General features: G+C 42.6%; 1 protein-coding gene and 1 pseudogene across 1 annotated transcript in view; both read left to right on the forward strand.

The window, feature by feature from the left end:
- Positions 1-1,087: 1,087 nt before the first annotated feature.
- Positions 1,088-1,897, forward strand: LOC108544498 (protein tyrosine phosphatase type IVA 2-like; annotated as a pseudogene).
- A 1,193-nt stretch (positions 1,898-3,090) lies between these two features.
- The window catches only part of ZNF84 (zinc finger protein 84), a 22,197-nt gene continuing 12,632 nt past the window's right edge, over positions 3,091-12,655 (forward strand). Inside the window, 2 exon segments of the mRNA XM_017895648.1 lie at positions 3,091-3,367; positions 7,701-7,905. Coding sequence (XP_017751137.1) covers positions 7,891-7,905 — 15 coding nt within the window. The 5' untranslated portion in view covers positions 3,091-3,367; positions 7,701-7,890.

Consider the following 12,655-nt stretch of genomic DNA (forward strand, 5'->3'; position numbering starts at 1 on the left):
AAAAAAAAAAAAAAAAAAAAAAAAAAAAAAAAAAAAAAAAAAAAAGGACAACTTCAGAAACAACCCCCCGGTAGTATAGAAATGTGTGTACGTCGGCAGTAACCACTGAAACTCGATATCTGCAGTTTCTGCATTTCTATCAGTCCAATTTTTAAAAATCCTGATCTAAGTCAGTATCCATACCTTGTTCCTAACTTCTCTTAAGGTTTTACCATTAAGCAGCACACTGGCTTTATGGTTAAAATCCTATGTTGTTGTTTTTTTTTTTGTCATGTTAAGGTAGCAAATAAATTTGCTATTTTTGTAAAATCTAAAATATATCTTAAAGTTAATTTTTTCATGTAATTGAAGTGATTTTATTTTCCCCTTAAGTTACTGCGATGGTAATATTAGTAAGTTTTCTGATCAACCTTGTGTTTCTAGAATAGAATCCATTTGCTTATAGTATATTTTTGCAATGCACTGCCAGCTTCTCTCTGTTAATTACTTCTCAATAGTTATGCTTGCATAATCTTAAGTTTTGTCTGAGGTTTCTTCTCAAACCATACATTCATCAATTTTGGTATCTTTATGTTGTTTAATAAATAGAAAATTTTCCTTCTTTGAATTCCTCTGGAATTGTGTTTTCAGCTTTACTAAAGATATATCTGACAATTTAAAATTGTGTCTAGGGAGTGGCTAGAGTGGCAGCTGGGCAGCAAGACTAACTCTGGATCCACCAGGCCAGGTGTTGTGTACAGAGGCTGGAGCAGCCATCCCCAAGTCCAATGCCCAGTCCTCAGCACACCAGCACTTTTTTGTGATATTGTACATTTATGGTGACTTTGAGTGTGGGAGCAGATTTCTGCCAGGCTGAGCACAGCATTTTCACCGACAAATGAGCTTTGAGGTTCTACGTGCTGTCATCAACACTGCCTTGAAAACTCGAGACACCAAGACTGGCCTCAGAAATAGATACCTTTAAAAAAAATTGCAAGTATATTTCTTTTAGCGATTCCAGTAAAATTAAGCATCAAGTAAGCACAAGTGGAAAGTGACCTACACTATTAACTTGAACTAAAGGTAATGAAGGCTGCTTAAGCTTTGTATGTCGTTGGATTTTTTGGAGTCCGGAGGTGTCCATCTGCAGAAATTGAAGCCTAAATTGAGGTTGGATTCCAGTGGGTTCTGAACATTTCTGCTTATCTTGAAGATAGTAGCTTCATAAGGAATAGACAAGTTAAGTCAAAAAAAACACTGATCAATAATAGGCAGTCTAGTGATCTAAAATAAAAGATTAAAAGTTTTCTGCTGTGAAACATTTCAAGATTTATTAATTTCTTTTCACTTTCCCCATTACTCACACACATGCTCACACTTTTTCTTTTCGCCAAAATGGACTGACTGTCCAGCCCCTGTGCAGATCTACAGGAACATGCATTTTCTCATAACCCACAGGTCCACCAGTGCCACTGCAGCAGGTTCACAGAGGGATGTGGGAAGTGTGGAGTGACACTTTTGGTTTGAGTTTGTGATGCTACATTTGGTAAAGTTACAGTTGAAAAACAAGGAATCCACATTTTAGATTGGTCATTTGACGATGAAGCTCCGCCACCTAATCAGATAGTAGATGATTGGCTAAACCTGTTAAACACCAAATGGCATGAAAAGCCAGGTTGCTGCATGGCAGTGCATTGTGTTGTGGGATTGGGAAGGGCACCTGTGCTGGCGGCACTTGCTTGGACTGAATATGGAATTAAGCATGAAGATGCAGTTCAGTTTGTAAGACAAAAAAGAAAGGGAGCAGGGAGCATTCTATTCCAAACAGCTGCTTTACTTGGAGAAATGCCAACCTAAGATGTAATTACACTTCAGAGATACCGGTGGGCATTGCCATGTTCAGCAGAAATGTAAATGAAGGCCGGCTTGATTGTGGCACTTTAGAGGAACTCTTAGTACTTGGAAGCGTGAATCTGGAGTCTTACCTGTATCATCCAAGTAGTGATAGGCTCAGTACTCAGCCACTCTCCCAGTGGCTGGAAAAACGCAAACGAAAGAAATCCCTCTATAACATCAATAAAATGTTTAAGAAAAAATTAAATAAAATTGTATCTATTCAAGGTGACAACAGGATCTTTTGATATATCATTGTGGAGAGACTGACACAATCCAGCTAATGAATGTATCCATCACCTCACAGTTACCCTTTGGGTATGTGTGATGAGGGTATTTCACTTACTCTAAGTGAATTTCAAGTATACATTATTAACTGTAGTCACCATGCTGTCCATTAGGTCTCCAGAACTTATTCATGTTATAACTGCAAGTTTGTTCTCGTTTTAAAACATCTGACCAACATCTCCTCATTTCCCACTCTCGCCACCTGACCTCTGGTGACCACACTTCCACTGTTTCTGTAAGTTTGCCTTTTTAAGATTCCACATTCAATTCCCTATGTTTGTGGTTATTTCTCTTTTTTCATCTCTCTCCTCTCCTCCATCTCCCCGGCGCCATCTCTCTGTCATAAGCATCGTGACTTACCTATAATTCTCCCTACCACTCGAGTTATGGATCAGCTTTACTTTTTTTCTGTTAATTCTTAGCTTCTTTCCATAAATATATATATTTTTTCTGGTTTCCTCAACTGAAGTCAAACCAATTGTCTTTTTAAAGTATTGGTGGGCCGGGTGCGGTGGCTCACGCCTGTAATCTTAGCACTTTGGGAGGCCGAGGCGGGCGGATTCCCTGAGCTCAGGCGTTCGAGACCAGCCTGGGCAACACGGTGAAACCCCATCTCTACTAAAATACAAAAAACTAGCCGGGCGTGGCGGCGGGAGCCTGTAGTCCCAGCTACTCGAGAGGCTGAGGCAGGAGAATTGCTTGAACCCGGGAGGCGGAGGTTGCAGTGGGCCGAGATCGCGCCACTGCACTCCAGCCTGGGCGACAGAGAGAGACTCCGTCTCAAAAAAAAAAAGAGTATTGGTGGATTCGGTTTCCCTTCATGTTTCTCAGAAAACCTTGTGAGCCAGTTTGGCGTCACTGCCCCTCCAGGCGACAGGCACTTCCGGATGCGGGGCACTCTGGGAAGTTGAGTTCGCGGCGGCTCCGTCCTTCACGTTTACGCACATACACTCGTGGCAAAGCTTGCTGGCGGCCCTTTCTTCCTCTTTGTCCTTCGCTGCCACGTGAGAGGGGAGTGTGCGCGTGTGCGCGCGTGCAAGTGTGCTGGTGTGCAGTCCCCTACTCGTCCCGGCCCGTTCGGAGCCGCGCGGGAGCGCACAAAGGCCGGCGGCTCCGGCGCGTGCGCGGGGCGCGGGAACGGGCGGCGTCACGTGATCGCGGGGCCGCGGGCGCGCGTGCTCGAGCGCGACTGGCGGCGGCGTCTTTTGTGAGTTCAGTGCGTTTAATGCGGGGCTGGCGCGGGGGGCTCCCGGGATGGCGGGGGAGGCGCGCGGGAGTGGCCGCGGAGGGCTTCAGCTTCAAGGTCCTGGACGTCCGCTCGCGGACTCGGGGCTGCGGCGGGGTGGGGCTGCCCCGGGTCGTGAAGATGCCGTGGGCCGCGGAGCCGCGCGGGTTCTGGGCTGTGGGGCGGGCACGGCCTTTCCGGAGGCGCTGCTCCTGGGCGTCCTTTCAGGCGGGCGTGGAGGCGCCGGCGTGGGCCTCGGGTGCGTTCGGCCTCGACCGCGGGCCAGCCCCGTTGCCGAGCCGTGGCCCTGAGGCGCGGCTGCCCTGCTGGACCGCATCCGCCCGCAGCCTGGCTCTGCCGCTGTCGAAAGAGTCTTTTAAAGCGCTGTGCTTACAGGTGTGAGCCACCATACCTGGCCCTGTATTTTTTAATGGTTACATTTATTGACTGTTTTAGAGTTTTTTAAATGACTTTTGTCTTTTGTATCATGTAGCGACATCTCCCCTCAAATTATGCATATATTCATTCACCTGTGGTTTTTTTTTTTTAGACATTCTTAGGGTTTCCATTACTTTAAAATTTAACCCATCTGGAAGTAGTTGTATGAAATAACTGCCTTTATTTTCTTTTTCTTTTTTTTTTTTTGAGACGGAGTCTGGCGCTCTGTCGCCCAGGCTGGAGTGCAGTGGCCGGATCTCAGCTCACTGCAAGCTCCGCCTCCCGGGTTTACGCCATTCTCCTGCCTCAGCCTCCCGAGTAGCTGGGACTGCAGGCGCCCGCCACCTCGCCCGGCTAGTTTTTTGTATTTTTTAGTAGAGACAGGGTTTCACTGTGTTAGCCAGGATGGTCTCGATCTCCTGACCTCGTGATCCGCCCGTCTCGGCCTCCCAAAGTGCTGGGATTACAGGCTTGAGCCACGGCGCCCGGCAACTGCCTTTATTTTCTTTCAAATATTCTCGTATTCATTAAATAATTTAGTTTTACTCATGGCTTTGAAATGCTACGTCTATTACATGCTGACTCTTGCATAGAGTTCTGCTTTTTTCATCTGTTTAACCTCTCTGAAGCCACTGTCAGATGTTATAATGATTATAATTTATATGTATTACAGTAGGCTGTTCACATTCATTATTTTGTATTTCCAAAAGCGTCCAGGCCCGGTGTGGTAGGGTATGCCTGTAGCCCTAGCTACTCTGTAGCCTGAGGTGGGAGGATCACTTGAGCCCAGGAGTTCAGGGCTGCAGTGAGCTATGGTTATGCCATTGCACTTCAGCCTGGACAACACAGTAAGACCCTGTCTCAAAAAAAAAAAAGTGTTCGAACTGTTCTTGAACCTTTTTCCTTACACGTAAACTTTAGAATTTTGAGATTCTGATTGGAGTTGAATGAGTTATATAAATCATTTGAGGTCAAATTATCTTCACAATATGAAGTCTTCCTATCCCGGAATAAAATCGAATTATAGATTTCTTTAGTTCTATTTTTATAGTTTTCATTGGTGTTTTTAGTATGCTTCATATGGGTCTTGATATTCCTACATATTTTATGACTTTTTTCAATTATGAGTAGGATTTTATTTTTTCATTATTTTATATAAGTTGTTGATATCTTACAGAAATAAGGTTATTGACCTGGAAAGATGTTATTCACATAATGGAAAAAAAAAACAGTTTTTAAATATGACCCTATGCTTCCATTTTATGAAAAATATCACAATAGTTTCCATCATCTCAAGAATGGTTACCTGTGGTGAGATCATAGATAATAGTTCTTATTTAGCTTGTGTACATTTTTTATGTTTTGCCATCATATTTTACTTTTATAATAATAATTATAGCTAATATATGTTTAGTGTGACTGTGTGCCAGCTTCTGTTCTAAGATTTATGTATTATCACAATTTAAGGTATAAAGGAGTCATTTCTTGTATAACTGGGATAAACTGCTGTGTGTTTCTGAGTTGGCACTGAAGTTTGAACCACAAAAAGGCGTGAAAAACAAGTTAAAGTGCTGCTTGTTAGTGTGATACAGGGTTGAGGCAGGCTGTCCTTCATTTGTGTTTTTATGGGAATTAGTGACTGAATGTGTGCATGGTAATAGGAGCTGACTCCAGGATTTATGTTGTGTGTGTTTGTGCATGTAGATATGCACAAACGACAATATGACTTTAGTAGTACATGCTTTGAATGTAGCAGGATAGAGAATTAACATTTGAATTTTGCTACTTACTAAATGTGCGATCACAGGCACATGTTACGATCACTCATTGTCCCAGTTTTCTCTTTGTAAAACATAGATTATGTTACATGCCTCATAGGGTTGTGAATAAGAGTTAAATTTAAAATGCTTAGTATATTGTCTCACATACAGAAAGCACTGGAACGTTAGCTGTAACAGTTATTACAAGGCCCGAGGCGCTTTCCTTTTAATACCTCTTTTGTTTCTTAGACTCCCATTGTGAGGTCCACTTTATCCTCACCGTTGTAGCAAATACAGAAATTGGGGCTTTGAAGGCAAGAAAGGAGGGGGAAAAAAACAGTAACTGCAATAAGCATTAAATGTTTTCAGTTTGTCAGTTAAAAGACAGACTGTTGGTTTGGATTTTTTTTTTTTTTTTTTTTTGAGATGGAGTTTCACTTTTGTTGTCCCAGGCTGGAGTCCAGTGGCACAATCTCCACTCGCTGCAACCTCCACCTCCCAGGTTCAAGCAACTCTCCTGCCTCAGCCTGCCAAGTAGCTGAGCTTACAGATGCGTGCCACCACGCCCGGTTTATTTTTGTATTTTTAGTAGAGACGGGGTTTCATCATGTTGGTCAGGCTGGTTTTGAACTCCTGACCTCAGGTGATCCATCCGCCTTGGCCTCCCAAAGTGCTGGGATTACAGGTGTGAGCCACCACGCCTAGCCTGGCCAATTGGATTTTTTTTTTTTTTTGGACAGGTTCGCTTGTTGCCCAGGCTGGAGCACCGTGCGATTCGGTCACTGAAGTCGCCTCCCGGTTTTAAGCATTCTCCTGCTCAGCCTTCCGGAGTAGCTGAGCTAGGCGCGCCACCTGCCCGGCTAGTTTTTTGTATTTTCTAGTGGACGAGGTTTCCGGTGTTAGCGGAGGGTTCGATCTCTCTGCTCCTGGATCACCCGTCTCGGCCTCCCAAAGTCTGGGATTCAGGTTGGCACCGTGCCCGGCCGGTTTTTTTTTTTTTTTTTTTTTTAAACACCAATACATTTGAGCTCTGAGCTGCTTATAAGGGGCAAAGATAATGATGCTGAGATTTTAAGTGTAGTTGAACAGATGATAACATACCAGGTAAATACCAAAAGAATGCTGAAGCCAATTGTGGTGTTTTATGCCTATAATCCCAGCACCTTGCGGGGCTGAGGTGGGAGGATCACTTGAGCCTAGGAGTTCAAGACTATTCTGGGCAGCATAGTGAGATCCTGTCTTTACCAAAAAAAAAATACAAAAACAGTTAACTGGGCATGGAGGCACACAAACCTGTAGTCCCAGCTACTTGGGAGGCTGAGGCAGGAGGATCCCTTGAGCCCGGAGTTCAAGATTGCAGTGAGCTATGATTGTGCCACTGCATGCCAGCCTGGGTGAGGGAGCAAGACCCTACCAAAGAAAAAAAAAAAAAAAGAAAGAATGCTGATGTTGCAGACTTCGTCTAAGATAAAATAGATTTTAAGGCAAAAAACATTATTTGGGATATGAAGCATTGTTACACAATGATTTTTTAAAACCCTCTATTTAACCTTGACGCATCAAACAATATAGCCATAAGCATATAATCCAAACATCAGCAGAATTATAAGGAAAAACTGACTAATCTAGTCTTATTGTGAGATTTTAACCCATTTCCTTCTGAAATGGATAGAATTGGCAGACATAAGTTAAGGATATATTAATAGAAGATTTTAATAGGAAACTAGGCTCAGAATGGTGAAATTTGTTTTTGCCAAAAGTCATCTAACTGGTAAAGGAAAAAAGTTGATTGAAACTCAAATCTGTTTTCATACAAATCATATAAACTGTATTTTTCCTAACAGCACCTGTCAGACTGACTTGCATTTCAGCGTTCACAGTGAATATTGAGTGAATCTCACAGTTACTTTATTTCTGATATTTCCTTATCTGTTTGCAGAGACCTAGGCTTCCGCTGTTCCATTTTACTATATTCTGTTTCCTTGAGAACCCTGTTTCAGTTACATAGCAAGCATACCTCTGGCCTTAGATGATCATGAATTCCAAGTTCCTAGCAAGAGAGAAAAAGATTTCATGTGCAATGTGAATATACCAGTTGAAGTACATTTCTCCCAAAGTCCACAGATCCTGGTCCCTACAAATAAGCGTGCTCATGTGAGATAAGAAAGGAGTTCCTGGAACCAGGAATTCATTCTCAGTGTAGAAGACCTAGCCGAGCCCTCACTCCACAGTTTTGGGGCAGAAGCAGAAGAGACGCACAGTAGAACCCATCTCAGCCTTGCTGATCATCTCGTACAGCAGCAGAAAATGACCATGTTACAGGTGAGTTGATTGTTTAGTTCTTATTTTTTCCCAGGGAATTAAAAGAGATGTGTAAGCTTTCCAGTGAAAAAGAAAAGTTTAAATAGTTGAGAAATCAGAGGAAAATAGCCTCAGAATAGATGATCAGGATTGGAGCAAAATTGGCACAGTGATATATTAACTATGGGACCATGACAAGTTCTTAGGGTTGAGTATTTATAGCATATTTAAAGCCATAACATCTTACATAATTACTGCATTTGAGCTGCAAACTTTATTTTCAAATTTTTGGCAGTCGTAATAGAGAAATGTGAACTTTTATATACTTTGCATGGTTTAAAGGTAATTGCCCATAGGAAATAAATATTTCTTGGTTATCAGGTGTCCATTTATTTTTCCTTGGTGAAGTCTTATGAATAAGAGATATGCAGTAGTTCCTCCTTATCTGCAGTTTTGCTTTTTGCAGTTTTAATTTCCCAATTTCCCATGGTTTGAAAATATTAAATAGAAAATTTCAGAAATAAGCAATTTGTAAGTTTTAAATTGCTTCCTGTTCTGAGAAGCATGATGAACTCTTGCACCATTCCACCCAGGACCTGCCTCATCCCTTGGTCCAGCAGATCCATGCTGTGTATGTTGCTTACCTGTCAGTCACTTGGGAGTCATCTGAGCTGTCAAATCAGCTCATGGTAATACGGTGCTTGTGTTTTAGTAGCCCTTATTTTACTTAATAATGACTCCCATACATAAAAGTAGGGATGCTAGTAATTTGGATATATCAAAGAGAAACTTTTAAGTGAAAAGGTGAAAGTTCTAAACATAACGAAAAAGGTAGGCTGAGGTTGCTAAGGTCTATGGTAAGAACAAATTTATTCGTGAAATTGTGAAGAAGGAAAAATAAATACATGCTAATTCTGCTGTCACACCTCACACTGCAAAAGTTATAGTCTCAGTGTGTGGTAACTTTTATTACACAATGTTATAATTGTTCTATTTTATTATTGTTGTTATTTGTTTTTTACTGTGCCTAATTCATAAACTGAACTTCACCGTAGGTATGTATGTGTAGGAAAAAAGCGTAGTCTTTATGGGATTTGGTACTGTCTGGTTTCAGGCATCCACCGGGGTCTTGGAACATCTCCTTTGTGGATAGGTGGGGGCTACTGTGGTGGGTAAATGTTCTCAAGAGAAACGCTAATAAATGCATGAACCTTACGGCATTTTTCATAGCATTATTCAGAGTATGTCCCAAGGATAGAATGCCAGAGCAGGACTTCGTGACCATAATTGTTTACTTTTTACCTTTTTAAACGGTAAGGCCTAATTTACATGCAGAAAAGTACATTTTAAAAAATACAGTTTGATGAATTATTATCAGTGGAATGTGCATGAAACCACCACTCAGGTCAAGAAATAGAATATTCTTAGCCCAGATGAGTCCCTTCTTTGCCCTCTCCCAATTATCACAGCCTCTTCCTCCTGACAGAGGTAACCAGGATCCTTTTTGGTAACCATTTCCTGACTTTATAGTTCTGCTCCTCTCTGTGCATTCTTAAACACTATATTTGATTTTGTCTGCTATAGTATAAACTCACTTCTGTCTTCTTTCACTTCACATTTTGTGACATTCACTACAATTGCAACTGCCGTCCTTCCTTCAGTTGAGGTGGCTTCTTTATTTTTTATTTATTTTGAGACAGAGTCTCACTTTGTCGCCAGGTTGGAGTGCAATGGTGCAGTCTTGGCTCACCGCGACCTCTGCCTCCTGGGTTCAAGTGATTCTCCTGCCTGAGCCTCCCGAGTAGCTGGGACTACAGGCATCCACCACCACACCCGGGTAACTTTTTCTGTTTTTAGCAGAGACGGGGTTTCACCGTGTTTGCCAGGATGATCTCGATCTCCTGACCTCGTGATCCGCCTGCCCCGGCCTCCCAAAGTGCTGGGATTACAGGCCTGAGCCACCGCACCTGGCGAGGTGGCTTATTGATGTCTAGTCAGTGTTCGCATTTCCAGTTCTCGTAACATTCAGAGGTTGGTTGTTGTTTGTTTGAATCAGAATCCCAGTAAGGTTCATACAGTGCAGTTGGTTCATCTGTCTCTTTAATCTCCTTTAATCTGTTGGTTCTTACTTTTTTCTTTTTTCTTTTTTTTTTTTTTTTTTTGAGATGGAGTCTCGCTCTGTCGCCCAGGCTGGAGTGCAGTGGCCGGATCTCAGCTCACTGCAAGCTCCGCCTCCCGGGTTCACGCCATTCTCCTGCCTCAGCCTCCCGAGTAGCTGGGACTACAGGCGCCGCCACCACGCCCGGCTAGTTTTTTGTATTTTAGTAGAGACGGGGTTTCACCGGGTTAGCCAGGATGGTCTCGATCTCCTGACCTCGTGATCCGCCCGTCTCGGCCTCCCAAAGTGCTGGGATTACAGGCTTGAGACACCGCGCCCGGCCGGTTCTTACTTTTTTCTAGCCAAATTATTCGTTAAAGAAGCCAGGTCATTTTTCTGTATAGTTTCCTACTGTGTGGATTTTGCCACTTGCAACAGTGTTGTTAATGTTTGTCACCTGTATTTGGCGGTGTTAATATGTTTGTCATCTGTATTTGCTATAAATAGGTAAATTTAGAGTTGTGCTGTCCAATACAGAAGCCACTGGCCACACAGGACTTTTTAAATTTAAATTAATTAAAATTAAATCCCACAGTCACACTCACCACATTTCAAAATGCTCAGTAGCCACAAGTTAGAGATCCATGAATTGGATAGCGTAGTTAAAGAATATTTTCATCATCACAGAAAGTTATGTTGGACAGATCTGATCTAGAGGGTTGGTCACATTGAAGTTTAGCTTTTTTGGGCAAGAATGCTTCAGAGGTTGTGGTATGTACTTCTTTCAGAAGACACGTTTGCTTGTCTCTTTTAGTCGTGGTAACATTTTTTTTTTGAAACGGAGTCTTACTCTGTCACCAGGCTGGAGTGCAGTGGCGCAGTCTTGGCTCACTGCAACCTCTGCCTCCTGGGTTCAAGTGATTCTCCTGCCTCATCTTCCCGAATAGCTGGGACTACAGATACACGCTCCCATGCCCAGCTAATTTTTTGTATTTTAGTGGAGTCGGGGTTTCACTGTGTTGCCCAGGCTGGTTGCGAACTCCTGAGCTCAGGCAATCCTCCTGCCTTGGGCTCCCAAAGTACTGGGATTACAGGTGTGAGCCACCGCACCCGGCCAGCATTTTTTAAATGATCATTGCATAGATGGATTATTTCATTGGGAGTTGCAAAATGGTGACGTTACTTTGATCATTTCTTCTTGATCAATCTGTCAAGGCACAGGTTTCATCTTTTTGTCCCAGACCTGCCATTAGTCATTTCTATAGTAAATGGTATCTGAAATTTTGTTATTTGAAAGACTTTTCTTGCCAAAACATGGAAGTACGCTGTATTTTGGCATATTGATGTTGTATACAGGAACTTTTTTTATTTTTATTTTATTTTATTTTTTTTTAGGCAGAGTCTCACTCTGTTGCCCAGGCTGGAGTGTAGTGGCACAATCTCGGCTCACTACAACCTCTGCCTCCGGGGTTCAAGCGATTCTCCTGCCTCAGCCTCCTAAGTAGCTGGGACTACAGGTGTGCCACCACACCCAGCTAATTTTTGTATTTTTTTTTTTTTTTTTTTTTTTTAGTAGAGATGGGGTTTCACCATATTGGTCAGGCTGGTCTCAAACTCCTGACCTTGTGACCCACCCACCTTGGGCTCCCGAAATGCTGAGATTAAAGGTGTGTGCTACCACTCCCGTCCAGGAACTTCTTAAGCTCACTTACTAGTTCTAATGATTTTTATTTAGATTTGATTAGATTTTCATATTAACAAAAACATTAGCAATAACTTTTTTTTTTCTTTTTATTTTAAGAGTTACGGTCTCACTCTGTCACCCAGGATAGAGTGCGGTGGCACAGTTACAGTTCACTGCAGCCTTGAACTCCTGGACTCGAACATGCCTCACACCTCAGCGTCCCAAGGAGATGGGACTGCAGGCACATACTACTAAGTCTAGCTAGTTTAAAATTTTTTTTTTGTTTTTGGTAGTGACAGGTTCTCACTATATTGCCCAGGCTGGTCTGGAACTCCTGGCCTCAAACAGTTCTCCTGCCTCACCCTATCAAATAGTTGAAATTATAGGCATGAGCCAGCACACCTGGCCAGATCATTTTATTTAAATGTTTGGAAGAATCACCACTAAAACTACATAGATCTTGCATTTTCTTTGAGGGAAAGTTTTAAATTGTGGGGTCGGTTTCTTTAACCGTTACAGGATTAATTCAGATTTTGTTTCTTCTTGTCACTGGGTTCATTGTTTTTCAAAGAATATAGCTATTTGGCCGGGTGCGCTGGCTCACACTTGTAATCCCAGCATTTTGGGAGGCTGAGTAGGGTGGATCACGAGGTCAAGAGGTTGAGACCATCCTGGCCAACATGGTGAAAGCCCATCTCTACTAATAATACAAAAAGTTAGCTGGGCATGGTGGCGGGCGCCTGTAATCCCAGCTACTCGGGAGGCCGAGGCAGGAGAATGAACCCGGGAGGCGGAGCTTGCAGTGAGCCAAGATTGCGCCACACTGCACTCCAGCCTGGGCAACAGAGCGAGACTCTATCTCAAAAAAAAAAAAAGAATATAGCTATTTCATCTAAGTTGTTAAGTATGTTGGCCTTATTGAAGTATGACCTCAATAAGATCCTCCATTTTAATGTATAATTCAGTGATTTTTTTTTTTTTGAGGTGGA

The sequence above is a fragment of the Rhinopithecus bieti genome, unplaced genomic scaffold (assembly GCF_001698545.2).
Source record: "Rhinopithecus bieti isolate Rb0 unplaced genomic scaffold, ASM169854v2 scaffold_27038, whole genome shotgun sequence".
NCBI classification, from domain to species: Eukaryota; Metazoa; Chordata; class Mammalia; order Primates; family Cercopithecidae; genus Rhinopithecus; species Rhinopithecus bieti.